This window comes from Chelonoidis abingdonii, chromosome 3, assembly GCF_003597395.2.
Source record: "Chelonoidis abingdonii isolate Lonesome George chromosome 3, CheloAbing_2.0, whole genome shotgun sequence".
Classification (NCBI taxonomy): domain Eukaryota; kingdom Metazoa; phylum Chordata; order Testudines; family Testudinidae; genus Chelonoidis; species Chelonoidis abingdonii.
In genome coordinates, this window is record NC_133771.1 from 131,442,151 (window position 1) to 131,462,874 (window position 20,724).

Consider the following 20,724-nt stretch of genomic DNA (forward strand, 5'->3'; position numbering starts at 1 on the left):
TTCTGTTCTATTAACCTCTACTATCTGTTTATGACACTGTGTAAGTCTCCTTCACTGGTAAAAGGACCTGCAAACCCACAGAAAATTATGCCCTGTGCCCTAGGAATTGGGAAAGGATGGGGGTGCCTAAATCGAGCACACAGAAGGGTAAAAGTGGGGCACCCTAGAGTATGTGTGTAACAAGTGTAGTGCATCAGCAATTGCTCATGGGATTAATCCATGATTAGTTTGCAGGACTGGGCTTAATATTTGTTAATATTAATGCACACAGGGTTGAACCTTATCCTGCAACCTTTACTAGCACACATAATTCCACTGACTTAAATGGAAGCATGCATGCAAGTGAGGGATGCTCTTGTCAGTAAGGGCAACAGGCTGGGGCCCAACATAGTTCATATGCACTATGGGAAAAGGTTAAAAATGTCAAAGACATGGTTCCCACAGCAACCAATTCTTAGCACCTTTAGGCATTACAGGTGATGCAGATAGCACCACCTACTGTTAAGGCTGCTTCACATATCCCATCATAAGACTTAGTTTTAAAGTGCTTGAGACTCTGCCAAACTGCTCCCATTTGGCCAGAAATTTTCCATGGCAAGGGTTTGCCTTGGATTGAGTTTTTTTGGAAAGTTTCAGCTAAAATTAGGTCAGAAATTTCTGAGAACAAGGTTAGGGAAAAATAATGTTTTGCTCATGTTAAAAAAATTCCTACAAACTTGACTAAAAAAACATGACTCTTTCTCATCCTGTGCACTGAACGAGGCAGGGGTACTGTGGAAAAAATAGTATGCGATCACATAATTAAAGACTGTCATAAAGCATGCGCACAAGGGGGCCGACCTAATGTTGCATTTCTGAACATTTGAGTACTTGACTTTGCGAACTCGATGTTCTTTTAATGTAATATGGAATCTATTGTCCAGTATTATATATGTAGTTGCATGTATGTCTTAAGATAAATAAGCAATATAGCTGAGTTATGATTGTTGCTGAAATCAGAACTTAATTTCCTTACTTTTAAAATCTTTATCTTAGCCCTAGCAAAGATTATTTGATTTCTCTTTATTATCTTTCTTTATTTTATTTTGGTGAGTGGAGTACAGGAACATTTAATTTTAATGTTTTAAAAAAGTAGAGGACCAGTTGATAAATGCAATACATAAAGATACAGGATAAAAATGTGAAAGTGTCCCTGACTTAGGAGCCTAAATGCTATTAATGTTCAATATAATGTAGGCTCCTAAGTCTTAGGAGCATTTGAAAATTTTACCTGTGATCTAATTAAATGGGCAACTAATGAAATAAGTGGTTGTATCTGGTGCTGCACACAATGTAACAGTAATCATTTAAACCATTACCTCAAAGAGTCCATGGCAAGCTAGACATTTTAGACCAAAGGAGTGAAATCCTGATTCTATTGAAATCAGTGGGAGGCAGGATTTCTCTCTCACACGCATACACACAGAGTAGATGAACACATGAGCAGAACCACATTCACTGGCGTAATTTCAGAAGACAAGTCTTTGGCAAGAGCAGAAGGGAACCCCTTGAAGTTGGTAGGTATCAACTTTGCCTCACTTTTAATTTGTTAATCCCTGTTTGCAATTCTATGTAATTAATTGTGCTTTCCCCTGTCCCCAGGAAACACTTTCGAATGTTGATTTATTAGGATTTTATATGTATACAGTGTCTTGCACAGAGCTGGCCCTAGAGACATGCCTGACTCTCACCCACCCTTGACCTTTTGGAATCTTGGAACACCAGGGATAATCTAAATTTCATTTTAAATATGTTTTTCAGCTACTTTCCTTGAAAATGTAAACAATCTCCTCTGCCTGAGAGTTTACCATTATTCCCTCAAGTGAGGAGGATCCCGGATCAGTTCTTGGCCGCAGAGGCAGTGTTGCCCAGGCTAGAGCAGATGGGGACAAGTTTACTACACAAACTTTTCCTTAACTGGCTCCTTGCCACATGAGCTGGCAATGTATTAATCTCCCTGAGGGCGTAGTCAAGTTCCTAACCTTTTCATCTTATTTTCCACAACTGTGAGATGAGGATAGGAATATTTTACTGGCTGCTAAGGCAGGGCAGTTAACATCAGTAGACACTGCATATCAAACATGCCTCAGCGGCAGCTGCCATCTTGGCCAACAGGAATTGAACCAGAGATCTCCAGAGCTAGCAGCATGAGTGTCTACAGCAGCAACTAAAAAGCCAGGCTCTGTAGGTGAGAACACTAACAGACTCACATCCTCTGTGGATCAGGCACAGAGGGGGGATGTGTAACACACACACACACACACACACACTGACCAGTGGGCTGCACTAACTTTTACCAGAATGCACACAAATCCTGCAGTGCCCCAATGTCTAGAAGTCTCAGTCTCCCAGCTTATTTGGACAATTGTCTCTGGCAAAAAAAATGTAAAAAAGTTGGTAACTATGCACTAAGCACGGTCCGAGCAGCTTGGGTGTCTGCAAATCCTGCAGCAGGTAGGGGATCTGACTATTCACCCCACTTTAAAAACCCAAGACATATTCATCCAATAAAATGAGTCAGTTCAATATCAGTAATATTCCCCATAATTGTCAGCCCAACACTGTGGTGTCATCAACATAAGAACGGCCGTACTGGGTCAGACCAAAGGTCCATCCAGCCCAGTATCTGTCTACTGACAATGGCCAATGCCAAGTGCCCCAGAGGAGTGAATCTAACAGGCAATGATCAAGTGATCTCTCTCCTGCCATCCATTTCCACCCTCTGACAAACAGAGGCTAGGGACACCATTCCTTACCCATCCCGGCTAATAGCCATTAATGGACTTAACCTCCATGAATTTATCTAGCTCTACGTAAGAACATAAGAATATGAACATAAGAACATAGTAGCAGACTGTAATTTGTTGCATTGGAGATGCAGGTGAAAAAAATGACACCATGCAAAAATCCACATACCAACCTCTGACATTCCATCCTAATGGATTCCAAACCCCTACACAAACTGTATTTACATCACTGAAATGCAGCCAGCTCTGGGGTGGAGAGGGAAAACCAGCTAGCACACAACATGCTGTGAGATGAGCAGCTCAGAATTCACAAGCAACCTTGCAATAGAAAACAAGCATGCATATGCCACAAAGAAAAAACATTATGCTAAGAAACAGGTAAAATTCTGTTTTTACACAATTTCTGAAGAACAGTGAGATTCATTGTAAAGATTAAAGAAATACCTTGCCCATGTATATGACTCGCATATACATGAATGTACCCAAAGACATCTAGCGGATCTTTACACCTTCCAATTCCTTCGGCTTTATGTTGCTTTTCATTCTTCTCTCCCTGGGATCAATGACTCAGCCATATGTTCTTTAAGCACAGAAACTTTCATTGGTGATGGTGATCAGGATGAGACAGACATTTGTTACAAGCTATCACAGAGCTATATTCTGCCACTATTGTAATCATCACTCTTTTTTTTTTTTAAATAACAGTGAAGTCAGGTTCCTCCCTGCTAACACTGCTGAGATTATATGCATTTTACAAATCATACAAGAAATATTGGCAGCACCACATTCATGTGAAGGGGTGATGGCCACTAAAGTCTTCATTTACATTTTTGCTGAAGTGCTTGTCCTTATTAACAGAGGATGCATGATGATGACAGACTGGTGGGCGTGGGGGTGAGGGGAACACCACACTTGACTGTCAGAGACTACTCTGAGCGTGGAGCTGGTAATTAGAAAAAAGCCCATCACTTTACCTGTAAACGGAACACTTTGGTACAGGGCCATTGAGACAAAGATGGAACCTTACAATGCCATTTTCGGTCTACATTCAGAGCAGAACCACATTTTAACAAGTGGCTCCGTAGCACGAGGCACAGGTCACTTGCAGATTTAAACTAGAGTAAATGGTGGATTCTCAGCAACTTGAAGTCTTTAAACAGAGATTTTGGCCTACAACAGGAGTGGGCAGGGGAGGTTCTCCAGCCTGCAAGGTGCTGGAGGTCAGACTAGATGATCATGATGGTCCCTTCTGGCCATGAAGTCTGAGAGTCTACAAACTGTCCTTATTCATATTAGTTCCACTGAGACCACTGGGACTGGCTGTGTGAGTAAATTTTGCAGACTTTCTTTTGTATTCTAAATTACTAGCATTTATACCTCTAGCTACTGAACTGCCTCCACAAGTCTGAACACTACCCTGTGTGTCAGTAGCTAGCTGTACACTAGTTGCAATTTACTGCAGATGCAAAATTGCATCACAAAAGTTGGAGGCCAGGTTGAGGTCCCTTTAGAAATCTGCTCTGTAATACGGGCACTGTGTGACAAATCTGTCTGAATATGCTCTAAACTCTGCTGTGGTTACTATGGAAGCAGCGGCATGTACCCCTTCTGGCTCCTATGCAGAGACATGGCCAGGTGGCTCTGCTACGCGCTGCCCTGTCTGCAGGCGCCACTCTTGCAGCTCCCATTGGCCATGATTCAGAGTGTGCAGAGCAGAGCCCACTGGTTGCCCCATACATAGGAGCCGGGGGGGGACATGCTGCTGCTTCCAGGAGCTGCGCAGAGTGCCCCCCAATCCTGCTTCCCGTGCTGGAGTGCTGGAGCAGGGCAAGCTCCAGACCTCGCTCCCCAGTGGAAGCTCAAGAGCTGGATTAAAATGGCTGGCAGGCCGGATGTGGCCCGTGGGCCATAGTTTGCCCACCTCTGACTTAAAGGTATCATTAGCTGTCATAGTATTGGAGGTTATATCCCTTTCAGAGACTAGCCATTAGAAGGTGACCTGGTCATTAGAGCTGGTTGAAAAACATCTACAATTTTTCATGAAAAGTTTCCATTGAAATTTCAAACAGCTCTAGTAACCACAGAGCAAGTTTGTGGCATAGCCAGTAATGGGACCCCAATTTGCTGACACTTAATGTTGTGATTTGTCCATCAGACCATAAAATGCAGATGTGTCTCATTTCAAACCAAATTTTGATCTAAATATGCAGGTATAATGACTTCAACTGGAGATGTGTATGTGCACCAGAGGGCAAAATTTGATCTTTTGTTTTGCAGACATTTTCCTAGCACTTACAAAAAAGGTCTATATACTGATTCATCCTCCTCCAAATTTTAGGGGTGCTGCAGAGACATTTACAAATTGTTTTTAGGCTTATTACTATAATTTGAAGGTATTTTATTGAAAAAAGTTAATTCTTTACCCCCTCTGTTCAAGAAACTCTGATAAACAATATGAACCATAAATAAGGATGTGACTCTGTCACGGAGGTCGCGGAAGTCATGGATTCTGTGACTTTCTGCAACCTCTGACTTTTGCAGCTGCAATGGCCAGTGCGGCTGATGCCATGGTCGCCCGGGTAGTGCCCGAGCAGTGGTCCCAGGGGCTGCCCCAGGGCCAGCTGCACCTGCTGCTGATCAGGTGGCAGGCCCAGGGGATGCACACAAGCAGTGGTCCCAGAGGTGGGGCCCTGGGGAGTGCCCAAGCAGCAGTTCCCGAGGCCTCAGAGCAGGGGTGGCTGGGGGAAGTCAGGCCCTGTGGCCAGTGCCAGGGCTAGCTATTGACTTCGGGGCCCCCCAGAGCCACAGTACCCAGGGCCCCAGGAGCTGCTAAGTTTTAGTCAGGGGTATTTATGTAGTAAAAGTCATGGACAGGGCACAGGCCATAAATTTTAGTTTATTGCCCGTGACCTATCCATGACTTTTACTATGTAAATACTCCTGTCTAAAACTTAGGCCAGGTCTACACTGCGACTTTAAATCGGTTTAATGGCCAATATACCGATTTAACGCTGTATCCGTTCACATGACGTCGTCATTAATATCGATTTTACCGCCTCCTTAAATCGATTTCGGAACTCCTCCCAAACGAGAGGAGTAGCGCTAAATTCGATAGTGATAACTCGGATTAGGGTTCGTGTGGACGGAAATCGACGTTATTGGCCTCCGGGCGGCATCCCAGAGTGCAGCACTGACCGCTCTGGACAGCAATCTGAACTCGGATGCAGCGGGCAGGTAAACAGGAAAAGCCCCGCGAACTTTTGAATTACATTTCCTGCTTGCCCAGCGTGGAGCTCTGATCAGCACGGCTGGCGATGCAGTCTGAAATCGAAAAAGAGCTCCAGCATAGACCGTACGGGAGATACTAGGTCTGATCGCTGTATGGGGAGACAAATCTGTTGTATCCAGCTCCGTTACAGAACACGAAATGCCAAAGCGTTTGAATAAAAAACTCCAGGATACACAGCGCTGTGTGACAAGCGTAACGGGAAGCCAGAGACTCAAATGGACGCTCATGAAGGGAGGGAGGGGGTACTGAGGACTCCAGCTATCCCACAGTCCACAGCAGTCTCTGAAAATTATTTCCATTCTTGGCTGAGCTCCCAATGTCTGTAGGTTCAAACACAGTGTCTGGCGTGGTTCAGGGAACAGCTCCTCAGTTTATTCCCCCCCCCCCACCAAGTGAAAAAAAAGGGAAAGATTGCTGTGCTATGGCGTTTGCTCAATGCACTCTACGAAAAAGGCGCCAAAGGGTTGTCTGCTGCCTTCACAAAGGGAGGGGTGAGGCTGTACCCAGCACCACTCGGGGCAATGTTTTCTGCCCCATCAGGCACTGTGCTCTCAACACGGAAGTGGGAACTATGGGATAGCTGAGGAACAGCTACCCACAGTGCACCGCTCCTTAAATCGATGGTAGCCTTGGACCAGGGACGCAAGCAATCGATTTTGTGATTGCACTGTGGATGCGCAAACCCGATTTTATAACATCGGTTTTGTAATATCGGTTTAAACTACTTCGAATTAATCGTGCAGTGTAGACGTAGCCTTAGCCTTAACCATAAACAGAGGCAGGTGACAATTCTACCTCATGTATTGATTGTGTGGTACCATGCAGATGTACCTTTTAATGGGAAAGCAGGTTGCTACGGGACACCAAATGTTATCAATGCCCTACTGTTTTTTCGAGGGTAAATTCTGCTCAGTTCCTTCTGGGTTGCACCCACCTTCACTTTATAGTTGAAAACAGAAGCTCAGCAGTGACATACCCCGACATAAAGATACGTTTCCTGAAAGCACACTAGATGAGGAAAGGTGAATTATACATTCGTGAAATTCTCCTCATGTATTTTTAATCTTAATAATTCTCTTGGGGCTTGGAGCACTATACATGCACACAAATCAACTATTTTCTAATCATCTGATCAGATGCACACACCACCTTAATGACTATAAAAAGTACATATTCTTGGGGACAAGGGCAATATACTGTTCACTTTGCCTGGAGAATCTCCAAAGGACAGTTACACAGAGGTGAATATACTACTATTAAAAATTGCAGAATTCCTTCACAACAAGAGTATACACATCTTCAGCAATGAAAGGATTAAATCAGATTGTCTATTAATGTGCCATATTCACAATGTTTTTAAAATGTGTTTTGTTTCTTTTTGCTGCAAAAAGAATATAATCAAAATGGCTGTTTTGATTTAGCAAAAGCATATGTTATGGAAATCAACGTGAAATTCTGTGAATGTGAAACAATACACTATGGAAAATCTGAAATTACAATACACTGAAATTGAGAGTCATGCTGAATTAACAGACTGTTCGTCTCATATATCACTAATAAACTGAAAGTATATGAAGAGGCAGGGAAAAGTCAGTGATTGTACATTTATAAACCATGGGATAAATGTTAAAACTTGGAAAAAAGAGGCCCTTCAGATAGCACCCAGTCTAACGAGGCATTTAAGAAGGCCAGTACCACAGTACTTAAATATTAAATACCAGTACTTGAAGTGGGGTGGGTCGCAAGGAGTCACAGACCGGGGCTGGGGAGGAGAAATAAAAAATTGAGCTGGGTTGCTGAGACAGTTTAAACACGGCCTTACCAAAGTTGCTACTCCCAGATTATGATAGATTCCTGTCCCATGCACACAATTTTTTCAGACTACTTTATTAAATGCTTGTATTTGGCAGTGCTTAGACATACAACTATGACTGCAGCAAATTCACCAGAGAATTTTAGACAGAGTTTGAGTTGAACCCTGAAAGTAATATGTCAAATTTCTCTCAGTTACATGTGGTGGAAGTGCACTAATTGCATGGGTATATTTGAGTTTATGGTATAACTCTAAAATATGGGCATTTCTGCTTTTGGTCACAGAGTTAACAACTGCTTCTTCATTTTAATATTCTTTTTAAACTGAGCAGTATGCAGTGGGGTGCATTCTTTTCTGCTTACTAGGATGAGATGCCCCATACTTTTTGGAACTACCAGAGAACATAGGTTGGAATGCACACTACTTCCGAGACAGTGCAACAAAAGTAGGGAAAAAAAACACAAGATAACTTGAGGATGAGACAGCCTATAAACAGTGAGTATACTTGACTTAACCTATGCAGCATACTGTACTTTAGGTATAATTGGGACACAACATAAAGCATTAACACCACAAATGAAAAAGAACTACCTTGGTGAAGCAGAAGGGCAACACATCTCAGGCTGAGGCAGTTGTGCCCTCCTAAGAGTGAGCACATCAGAACAATGCAATTGGCATACTTTATCATCAGTCCAGTTCGAAACAAAATAAAGAGAAGCACCTTACCTTTTTAAGAAACCATTTTTGTAGTTTCTTGTGAGACAGCTTTATCATTTTTGCCAGCATTCAAAAACATGATGTGGGTCAGATTCTGCAAGTACTTGAACCATTCTGCAGGGGTTCGACACCTTTCATCTTCCCTGTTATCTTGTTGCAACCAGCTTAGCTCAGCGCATCAGACAGCAGCCACAACACAGCAACAGATTAAAAAGCGAGGGCTAGAGTGGATCTAATCTTTGACTCAAATCAGGTGCATAGACACAGCATTTCTGGCTTCAGCTGAAGCCCAGCTCTATTTGTCAGCACAGAGGAGGGAAAAAGGAAACAAGCCTCCAGGCTGCACCTATCTTTTTAAAATAATTGCAATGCTACAATAGATTCTTATCCGCAGAAGAAATGTAAGGGAAAGCAAAAAGGTACTGGAGTTCAACATCTGGCTGATCTTTCAAAGCCCGTGCCACAGAAGAAACTAGCTCAGTATCTGAGACTGTGAAAGATATCCAGCTATGCCTGCTGCATGCCGTTCGCCACAGTACACCTGTTAATTGTGTGCATTTTGTGTGACTCAGCCAAGCACAATAAAAGAGCTTGTCATTTACATTTTTTTCTGAAATGAATTGGAGACTTTTTTCTTGCAATGGGTAAAAGAGAAGACTACACAAAGATCACACACACACACACAGATTTATATAATTTGCAAATACTGGGCTTGATTCATTGTTGTGAAGAGTTGCAAGTTTTATGCACCACTGTCCTCTTCTGGCTTCAGAATTTTTCCAGGAGTGTGCAATTTAAGTTGTGTGCAGGGGTTGAGGGGGGTTCTGCTGGTGGAAGCTGCCCAGGGTAGCTGAGGTGCTGACTCAGTACAGTGCTTAACTACGTGCCGAGCTTTATGCACAGAAGAAGTTTCATTGAAGGCAATAGGAGAGCCTGGATGTTTAAAGTTAGGCATCTGTACAAGCAGGTAGCTGAACTGGGGCCTAAACTGCTACATTTCCAGCTACCCTGGCCAAACCATATCCTTGACCAGTGCTGCTCAATTCACGAGCTCTTCATTGGAGGAGAGGTTGTAGGTGCCTTGTGATGCAAAGTACACTTTCTACCACCAGCGCCTTCCACTCTGAGTTACACCATTAGAAGCTGGCATAACCCACTGATTAGAAGAGCTGGGAGCAGTGGGGGGCACGAATGATTGTTCAAAGCTGCATTCTGATTGGCCTGTTGAGCCTTTTTGATATCAGAGCTGTCTGGTAACACCCAACAGCGCAGAATTGCCATAAACAAAAATATGTCCTTATGCCCATTATGTACAATGGGTGAGGGCAAAAATGTAACAGGAGAGAAATGCTTTTAAATAAATACTACCACCCTAAAGCATCCGTCTCTGATTTTAAGTGGCAGGAATTTCTCTCCAAACAAGTTACAGCTGCAAAACCAGTTAAACCTGTAGCCAATCTCTCTTCTCCCCTTCCTTGTATTCCCCTTTACCCCCTGCAACAGCTGCTTTTACTTCTCCCCTCTCACTGCCCCACTTTCTCTAGGGTTGCCAGTTTTGGTTGGACATATTCCTGGAGGTTTCATCACACAACATAATCTCTAATTAAAGATTAATCTTTAATCCCTGGAGAGTCCAGGGCAATTCTGGAGGGTTGGTAACTCTATGAACTGACATGCATACACAATCCACTGCAAGGTTCTAATCATACAAGCACTTATGAACATGCTTAACTTTCAGCCCACATGGAAACCAGTAAGACTAGTCACATACTTAAGTAAAGTATCAGAGGGGTAGCCGTGTTAGTCTGGATCTGTAAAAGCAGCAGAGAATCCTGTGGCACATTATAGACTAACAGACATTTTGGAGCATGAGCTTTCGTGGGTGAATACCCACTTCATCAGGCATGCATCTGACGAAGTGGGTATTCACCCACGAAAGCTCATGCTCCAAAACGTCTGTTAGTCTATAAGGTGCCACAGGATTCTCTGCTGCTTATACTTAAGTAAGCATTTGCATACATGTTTAGATGACTGGAGCCTAAAAAATTTTATTCTGGGGGAGGGAGGGAAAAGATTCATGAAAACATTGACAGTAAACACAAAGTGCATTTACAGACCTTTTAAACATTTCATTTGCCCCTCAGAAAACCCAGAAATGGATAGGGAGCTCAAACAGCGCTGCAGTATGCAGTGAAAAAGAGGTAAAATTGAGACACAAATATCAAGGAATCTAATCAATCACAGATACATAGATAAGATATCAATGGGGAGGGAAGAGCACAGATTACAGGAGGAACAGTTTGGAAGAGGCACCAAGAAGTCAGTCTGTGTGCACATAGCTAGAATGCTAACTGCAATTGCAACATCTGTGTAATTAGGTCTTTTAATAAAGAGCCACTTTAGTCTTAGAAACATGGTGTTCTCTTACATTATTTTCCAGCATGTTACATGATATATACTGTATTGATGGGGATGGTTGCCTTTAAAAATGTAATTAGATAAGGTTATTATATTAGTTTGCCAGAATATGCATTGCAGAATAGGTTTCCAGGGAGAATTCAAGATACTGGAGTTAAACTAAAAAGCCTAAATGTGATAGGACCTAGTTACCTGAGAGGTCACTTCTCTCTTGCCCTTGCTATACTTCAACAAGGGAGATTAGCAGGGGAACTTAAGATGGAACCCCTTTGACACAAACAAATAGGAAGGAGCTACACACAGAGCATTGTCTGTGGAATACACTCCACTGGATCTGCCAGAACCTGAATTTGTTAGCCACATTGCAAAGCCTATTTTTCCTGGCAAGGATTTTGAGGAGAGAGCGGGCTGAGATTTGGAAGGTTTGGAATTCAAATTTTAACCTCATTATATGTGCTGATAATGTCAAATTAGGATGGCAGTCATTTATATTATACTATCGCTCATCTGTATTTTAATTTATGCAATGGCATCCAGAGGTAGGATGAGCATCGAGATAGACTTCTATAAATATAAATCATTTAATTATATTGAAATATTTTGAGGAAACTCCCTAAAAACATTAACAAAGGACTAAGTTGTGCCTTTGAGGAAAAACCCCAGATGTGGATCTCTGGGATCCCCCACTTTTTCAAAGAAGGGTCTGTTTTAAACTGAACAATTTGGGTTTAAGATGGAAATAGAAGTTAAGTGCCCCATTGTACCTTGCTAATGCATCCCGAGTCTTTGAAAACATCTGAAAAACCACTGCATTAGGGGAAAGATTGAAGGTAGAGTCTGAGCTATAATTCTCAATTCCTGCTTCTCCACCCCTCTCCTCACTCTCTTTATAGTTTAAGACATACTTTTAACATTATTTTTAGGTATTTTAGGTGTGTCTGAACATATTCTAAACTCTGCTGTGGTTACTATGGTAGATAATTTGTTGTTGTTAAATGTCACAGTAAATAAACATGACACATACAATCTCATCTTACTCACCATCCTTTCAGCCAATTGTGTCATTTAAAGAACAAATGCATGTTATATCCAAGCATCACCACATGCCCTTTTGTCAGAGTCTGCATGTTGTTTTGTGCTATATGTGGCACTGAAAGGTACCTTTTTGTGGGGAGGAAAAAAGGGGTTTCATGCACTGATGAACACTTATTTTACTCCTTTATGTTACCAATCTTACCAATGTAGGAAATTCAGCATCTTAATTAAATGAAATAGTGGAAAGATTTCATCAAAAAAGAGCCTTGTTCTTTGTCGGCCCAACCCTGCCAGATGCTTAACCTCCAGGGAAACTGAAGGGACTTGGTAACCAACAGAAACCATTCCACAGTAGGCAAAATTATACCTCCCTTGACTAAAGAATGGATGTAATATTCTCTGGCAAACTAATACAGTATTTGGTTTCCTCTCACTTTGCAGTGCGTATTCCATTGTGTTTGTACAGCACCTTTGGGTGCTACCATCAAATAAAAAAACCCTAGTATATTTAGTATCAGGAGGTAGCCCTCCTTCACCCATGCATCTGAAGAAGTGAGGTTTTTTTACCCATGAAAGCTTATGCCCAAATAAATTTGTTAGTCTTTAAGGTGCCTCCGGACTCCTTGTTGTTTTTGTAGTATATTTAGGTAAATATCATGCTGTACTATACCATGTTGAGCTCTACCAATGAGAAGTGCTGCATGAGAGCTAGGTATTATTATTTTATTATATTATTCCACACTGTATCCTTTCTCTTCTCTTTTAGTGATTGTAAAATCAAATCATTCTTAAAAAGAAAAAACACACCTGCTTTACTCGAGGGAGAGCAGGGGCTGGGGAGGGAACTTGAGGGAAATGCACATTTATGTATCCCACAAAACAGAGAGGAGAAATAGATACTTAGATATTTGGTTACCATTTATTCAGACAAAATACATTCACCTGAAAAAAACCCAGCATACCTGTCCAGTTTTTTTGACTATTAACATTTGATCAACATGGCTAGTCTATTAATATGGGCAATCAAATATCTCAATCCATTTAAGAAAAAAATCACTAGAAACAATATGTCATAGGTATGATAATGATGCTTACTCTGTAATACAGTAACATCCTATTAAATGGGTATATTACTGTACAATGTCTCTTTCCACAAAAGCTCACTGTTGTAATGATTCTTGTTATGTTTCTGATAATTACATGGCAAGAATCTATAAGCCTGTTAATACTTCCTCAATAAACAAATGGTAGATACTTTGAACTTGGTACTGTATTTTGTCCCTATCAGTACTAAATCTCCATGGGCCAAATCTAGCCAAAAATCAGTCCCTGCACTGATAGTCATTCAATCTACCCTATATTTCTGAGGCTTATTAGTATTATTTGTAATGAGGCAGTGACTTGGAGCCCTAGGCATAGACCAGGACCCTGCTGTGTTAGGCACTGTGCAAACACACAATAAAAAGAGTGTCTGTTACCTTACAACCTACAGGTGTGGGATGCAAAAAATCAAGAGTGGCATGACTTCTCCCTTCCTGAGGTGACTGAGTCGGAGACTTTGATTTCTGCACTTACCGTGACACTTGGGCTGAGCAGTCTGATAGGAATGATAAACTGGGGACTCCGATAATGCTGGGACAGTCCCCTGGTACAAGTCAGTCAGTTTCTGACTGCCTATCTGCGACTCCAATATATTTTGTTTGATTGGGCACACCAATATCTGCCTTTGCTTAGAGAAGCTATACACAGATGTTAGACCTCAGAAGCATGGAAACTTCAAAGTCTATTATAGTGAGAGGTGCCAGACACTGTGGGCACATAGGATAGTCAACTGATGAAGTGGGTTTTAGCCCATGAAAGCTTATGCCTAAATAAATTTGTTCATCTCTAAGGTGCCACAAGTACTCCTGTTCTTTTTTCATAGACTATGGTATCAGTAAGTGTTGTTTCTACCTTTGTGTTCCTGGCTGGCTGGGTTTCTTGTGGAATCTGGAGTCACTAGGGGATAATTAATGCAGATTCCCAGTGCCAGTTATACAGACAGCCAGCCCTTTGAAGCTTTGCTCCCTGCGGGAATAGCATTGACTGGTTTTACCTGATTCAGAAGCCCCGGGAGACAAAGGCCCCAAAAACTGCATAAGAGTCAGCCTGATCTGACTCAAGGGAGACTCACAGGATTATAAAAAATACCTGAACACTTATGTATGGACCTACCAGTAAACTGTTAACTGTTTTATTACAAGTTTTTCCTGTAATGCTTTTGTCCTAAAAAATGTACCATGCTTGGTGAAAGCTGGCATATCACTGTTAACTCTGTCACAGAACTGCAGGTGCTGAATAAAAGTCAGAGCTGCTGGGATAAACACAGCGAGCTGCAAGAGGACTGTGCCTTGGTCTGAACAGAGAAGGACATAGGTTCCCATCCTGAGAAAAGTGATAGCTGGAGGCCTAAGACCTAAAGGGGTGCTTTTGTGAAGGACATGAAAGGGACAGAGGTGCAGTTAACCCTGGAACTATGACAAGGGGATCCATTGATATGACTTTTTAAAATCAACCTGGACAGCCCAAGGGGTTAATTTCATCTTTACAGAGGAGACTTGGACACTCAATGCCTGATAACCATAACATTGTATATTTAATTCTCAGTGTGTGAAAACCTAATCCCTTCTTTTCAAAGGGCGGTCCTGCTGGGTTCGTTGGAGTCACACGCCACACATTAGTTACACAGTGCAATTCATTTAGGGCCTGATCTTGTGCTCCAGGTACAAGTAAAACTTAAAGTGGATGACAGTTTTCCACAAGTAAGGACCACTGGATCAAGCCCAGAAAGTGCAACTCTACTCAGAAAAAAATGCCTATGTAAAAATTTCTCTGTCTTCCTCTGATCTGTTACCTACAGTCCTAGCTCTATACTGTAATGATAAAAACAAGCTTTTCCTGCATTTTTGCATCCCATTAGCCCTGTGGAGCCAACATATGTGAGGGAGTGAGATGGATTCTATTCCTTTTGGTGCATCATTGGAATTGCTTAAGTCCCAGTCAATTGTACATGTGCAAATCCATTAGAGATAGAGGGATTGCACAAATGTAATGAGGGCATAAGTGCCCCCCCTACATCCTAAATTACTGGTGATCTGCCAGAAGGAAAGAAACCAACTTAATTCTCTAATCCCAGGATAAGTATGTGGGAATGACAGTTAGAAAAAACATCGAGCTACTGGCAAACTGGTCACACGCAATCAGGAACTTCTAAGATTCAAGAATCATAGCACTTCATGTCGTCATTTTTGCAGCCACTTTTTAAAGCTGGAACCTCCACCCCTCACCATTTCCACACACACCTTCAGGAAGCAGGAGAGAAGGGTTGGGGGAGTGTATGAAAGAAGTGGGGAAGGTGCCCACTCCATGCTAGCACTGCTTCAGGCTTCGGTGGCAGATCAAAAGCACAAACATGGCCATCTTTGTAGCAAAGGGTTGAGTTTTATTATGTCCTCAGCCATAACCACAAGCAACACATGCATCTGCTTTGTCATCCTTGCCCTTCTGCTTGAATCAGCAGGCATGATGGCTGAGCTGGTAGCTCCCACTCAACATAAAGTGTGCCACCCACATACACACTTCTGGGGATTCCTCCTTGGAGTAGACAAGCAAGGTTGGGTTTTCTTAACTGTGTAGGCAGAAGCGGGGACCCTGTCTGTCCACAGCAGCTAATTCCCTTCTGCCCAAGGCATCAATGGGATAACTTTAGTGCGACTGTCCTCAGCCACGATGTGGGAGCAGGATCATTAAAACAGAAATACAATGTAAAAATTAATGGAGATACTAAAATTTAAAAAGCAACGCTGCATATTCATTATTGAAGAAGTTTAAAATCTAGGAACCTCACATGGGAGGTGAGAGCAGCACTCTAAAGGAGAGAAGCCTCCAACTTTTTGAAACTTGTTCTAAACTAAGGTTGAATCAACTTTCAACCAAGTGTTAAGGAATTCACTCCGTGTATCACTGTGAATTCATACGCTTGGATCAGAGTTTGATGCAGATTTTTCTGCTCTCTTCTGCTACGGGGTTTTGCAAAGTTTAATATATGATCACCACACACGCGCTCTGAATTTACAATGTATGCACAACATATTTCTTTAAAGTCTTCTAAATTATCTCCAATTTGCAGGTCTTTTAAACAGCATTTGTACAACAGTTCATGAAAGAAACTTAGTTTAGCCTTTCATAAATGTTTCGCATTAAAGGCCAGAGTAGCAAGATGTCTCTTGAAGAAATAATTTCATACTAAAATTTGCAACAATGCAAAACACTTCTGGTTTGGTGGTGTTCTCACAAAATCCAAAACTTGGATCAAGCACAATACCATTTCATTATAGTTCATGACCCTTGTAAAATGAACTTGAGTCTACTTGCCCCATTTATGCTGGGTGCAAAGTCCTGTTTAAAATCTTGTTAGTGAATACCTCTGTTCAACCTGTTTTCCTAGTGTAGTCATGGTATAAACGTGAGTCTGAAAGGAGACAACAAAGGAGATCCAAAGAGATAGCTGGCTGGGTTGGCGAGTGGAAGAGGTAGATATCTTTTCCTCTCTTCCTCCACTGCCAAACCCTTTCTCCCACATACTTCTGTGGCTCTATCCTGCAACCTCCAGCCAGCTTGATAGGTGCACCAATATATTACTATGAAAATCATATGTCGGGAGGAAGGGAAATGGAAAGTCATGTGAGCAGAGTAATAGGAGTGGGGAGGGGGTGATGAGGTATGTGAGACCTATACAACCCCAATTATATTTTTCCTATGTATCTGACATACACAGGTACGAACATAGTCACTCCTGCTCAGAGTCCGTTATAAAGCAACCAGCAACCTTAATTTAAGCTGTACATTGTCAATATCACTGGATGGCAGTAGAAAGGAAGTAACTTCATTTAGGAGGTCTGAAAGTTTTGTGCTAGAATTTACTGAAGTCTTTTTATCCCACAAATGTCAGTCAATCCTCTCTTGTTTTGGTAACTTTTGTAACAGATGCTGCAGGAACCCAAATGACTCCCATCTTGGAATCTAATATAATATCTCAACTCTAAGTGCACATCACTAAAAATAAATTATTTAGAGAGTCTCCTTGGAGAAAAGCCAAAAAGCAAAAACATCAGACATTTCCACATCTTTATTCCTGTAAATGAATCACTACGCTGGGCTTTCAAATACCCAGCTGGATAGGAAATTCAGTTGTAGTCCAGTTGCCTACGGTTTGCAGTTTAGGTTCACACGTGCAATTAAACCAAAAGGACAATGTCAAGTAGCATGATGGAGATCAAGCTCTGGTTGCAACCTCAACCCTCTCCATGGTTGAGGTTGCAATCAGCGCTTCTTTTCAAGGCCAGTTTTCAGCCACCTACTCATACCACAAAGAAAACTGTTCATGTTCTCAAAAGAAGAAGCAGATCTCTCAGTTGGTAGGAGAAATTTTCCAGAAAAGTTCAAAGAAAATTTTAAGGTAGTTTTTGAGAAGACATTTAAATATGGCTTTTTAAAAAAAATGTTTGCAATGTGTCTAATTTAAGACCCATTGTCCTACTGTTCTTACAGTTAGGAGGCATGTCACACAGTATCGCCCCACGAACACATGGGCAAATTTTCAAATAGCTAAGCACCCACAATTGGGGCCAGATTTGAAAAGGGCCCAGCAGTCATCTAGGCACCAAAATAAGTGGCCATGTTTTCAGAAGAGCTCAGTACATTGGATGCTGAGCACTTTTGAAAGTCTGTCCATAAGTGTTCCAATGGGAGCTTCCAGGTGCTGAGTATTTGTGAGAATGTGGCCCTTAATTAGGTGCTTAAATGGGAACTCAGCATTTTTGAGAATAAAAATCTGGCCCTGATTGTGGGTGTTGAGCACATGAAAATCTGGCTCTGAGCTGTTTTGGAAGTTTTGTCCATCATGAGGAGATGCATATTGTTATTATGAAGAAATATACTCTTGCGATACTTAAGGTTGTAACCCAATTTATCTTTTAAGGTCAGCCATCACCTTTCCAATTTAAAAATTCAACTTCATGTTTTCAATTAAAAGGTTAACTCTTGAGGTGAAGCAGAAGTTTTTCCCTCCTGCAAATCTGAAGAAAGTTGAGCAATACTTTTCCAGGTGAAGAGTTTTTAGAAGGACCTCTTTTTGAAAATCGTCATGCTTCTAAATGTTTCTTCATATCCCCAGATATATTGAAAATAGAGTCAGATTGTAATTTAGCAATCCCTTGGTAATTAGTTTTGCAACGTAACTTTGTGGATAGGCCAGGAGTCAAGCAATAAAAACAAATAATATCCAGAATTAGCATTTTTTAAAAAGTAGAGATGAGCCACTCTCACTGTAGCTGGTGGGGAAAAAAAACATGCCAAATAGGTACAATGTATGTAATCAAAGCAGAAATTAATAGTAAATACAAATCCTGTTCATAGGGAATGCTTTGTATGCCAACACTTATGAACAGGGAAAATTTTAAGTTCATTGACTTTCATGGATTCACAGATTCCAAGGCCACAAGAGACCATTGTGATAATCTTTTCTGATCTCCTGCACAATACAGGCCATAGACTTGTTGGAGTTTAGATCAAAAAATGTACTTATTAATTATTACTGATTATTATAATCAGCTATTATTTGTATTGGAACAGTGGCTAGGGATCCCAGTCAAGGATCATTTTGATAAGTATTATACATACATGTAATAATAGGGAATGTTCCAGCCTCAGAAGGCTCACAATCTTACCATATGACAAGAAAAGTCTTGTGCAGACAGCATATACACAGAGGGGAAGGGAAGAAGACAGGTAACAGTGAAACTATCTGTAACTGCGTGGAACTCACCTCTTGTAAGCACCCCTTCTGGTCAGGTGTGTCTGCAATTTTTAAATAGTCCCGGCCATGATATTGGACCCCTCCCAAGGGCTTCCTCCCTGGAGGCAACAGTTTCACCCTGTTGGTCCCTTTTGGCCCCAGCTCTCTACCCGTACCTCTTGACAGTTCAGTTCCCCTTGTGGGGGTTTACTGCTGTCCAACTGTAGTTCAGTTCCCCAGTGTCCTATGAATGGCCTGAGCCTGCCCACTACTTCGGGTCCCAGCCTAGGGACCCTAAGAATAGCAGCCACACACCGCCATGTCCTTTTAACTAACTGCTTTTGGTTCCCTGAGCCACTTCCTCACAGTTCCAACCTTCACCCTTACCTCGGGGCTCATCTAAGGCTCTGTCTACACTAACACTTTTGTTGGTCAGGGGTGTGAAAAAAACACACCCTTTACCAACATAAATTTCACAGGCATAGGTAGTGGTGTGAACAGCACTGTGTTGGCAGAACAGGATCTCATGCTGTCATAGTTAACACTGCTTATTGAGGGTGGTTTAATTATGTCAGCAGGAGAGCACGTACACAGGACACCTAACTGTGGCACATCTATAGTGGTACAGCTATGCTGCTGTAAGGTCCGTAGTGTAGACATACCCTTAATTCAGGCCCAGCAGCCTGTCTGGAGCTCTTCCTTGCTGCCTCAGTCCCTGCCAGCACTGAGCTGTCTGTGGTGCGGCAATTCCCTTTGGCTAGCCAGAAGCACCCCCCACTACGCTCCTCTAGCTCCAGCAAGAAACTGACTGGTTCTGGCTTTGCAGCTTCTTTTATATGTTCCTCTTGCACCCTGATTGGCGGTTTCCCTTGCATCCACTCTAGGCAGCTTGGAGGACTCCTCTACTGCTCCTTTACTGGGATGGATGTAGCAGGACACTGAGAGCTCCATCAAGGAACCTCTGAGCCTAGTCCACCCCATCACACTGTCTTATTTTCTATACTAAGCAGCAGTCACAGCACACCATCTGTCTAGCTACTAGTGAGTGTTTTGTATGTGTCATGGCAGAATTATTTAAAGAAAAGTTTTGAAGGAGTCCTCTGTTCTCCTCCTACTCTGGATTACCACTCTTCCCCTCAAACAAAATCAAGTCTAAAGTCCCCATCCGCATTTCCTACCATCTGATCCATAAAAATGTTGGTGAAATCAATATAATTTTAATGAATATTACGTTTACTTCTGTGGGTTTGAGGGTTATGGTGTTGCTTGCTAAAGGACATCTAGGAGTTAAGTCAGTCTTAGGTTGTTTTAGCCACGTGGAAGAACCAAACTCAATGACTTTAGATAGCCTCATCACTGGTGCGTAACTGACAATACAAGTGTCAAGGCCTTTGAAGTTTTGTCCCTGTCTGAATTGGGCATGCTTCCATCCCCAGCTGGGACAGGGCTGGGGCCCTTAGGTGGGAAACCTTAAACAAAAATATTGGGAAATGTTAAAAAGAGGAGCCCTGATGAAGAGAGGGATAGAGACAGAGTCTGCAGGAAGGAGAACAGAAACGTAGGCCCATTGAGCAGGGGTACCTGGGACACACAGGGCCTACCTAAGTCTTGAGGGAAATTAAAAGTTTTTAGGTAAGACCATATAGATATAGATTTTTTGTTGTTTTAACCCTTTGCCCTCTCATTGCTATGCTCCTGTAGATTAAAAAAATTATTTTCTTTTGAAAAAGCTGTCTGGTGTAATTGAATTTTGCTACTGATCACAGCTCCTGAAGGGAAATCTCATTGTAGGCACCAAACCCAGTTGAGCTTGTTAAAAACACATGGTTGG

General features: G+C 42.0%; 1 protein-coding gene across 3 annotated transcripts in view; it reads right to left on the reverse strand.

Moving 5' to 3' along the window:
* The window catches only part of RPS6KA2 (ribosomal protein S6 kinase A2), a 464,767-nt gene that overhangs the window by 392,160 nt on the left and 51,883 nt on the right, over nt 1-20,724 (reverse strand). Inside the window, exon 1 of one of the 3 annotated variants that reach the window (XM_075064105.1) lies at nt 8,615-8,692. The exons of 1 other annotated variant lie outside the window; for it this stretch is intronic. In XM_075064105.1, the coding sequence (XP_074920206.1) occupies nt 8,615-8,674 (60 nt within the window). In that variant the 5' untranslated portion in view covers nt 8,675-8,692. Of the gene's footprint in view, nt 1-3,230; nt 3,394-8,614; nt 8,693-20,724 lie in introns of those variants that run through there. One more of the 3 variants, XM_075064106.1, reaches the window with a different exon arrangement.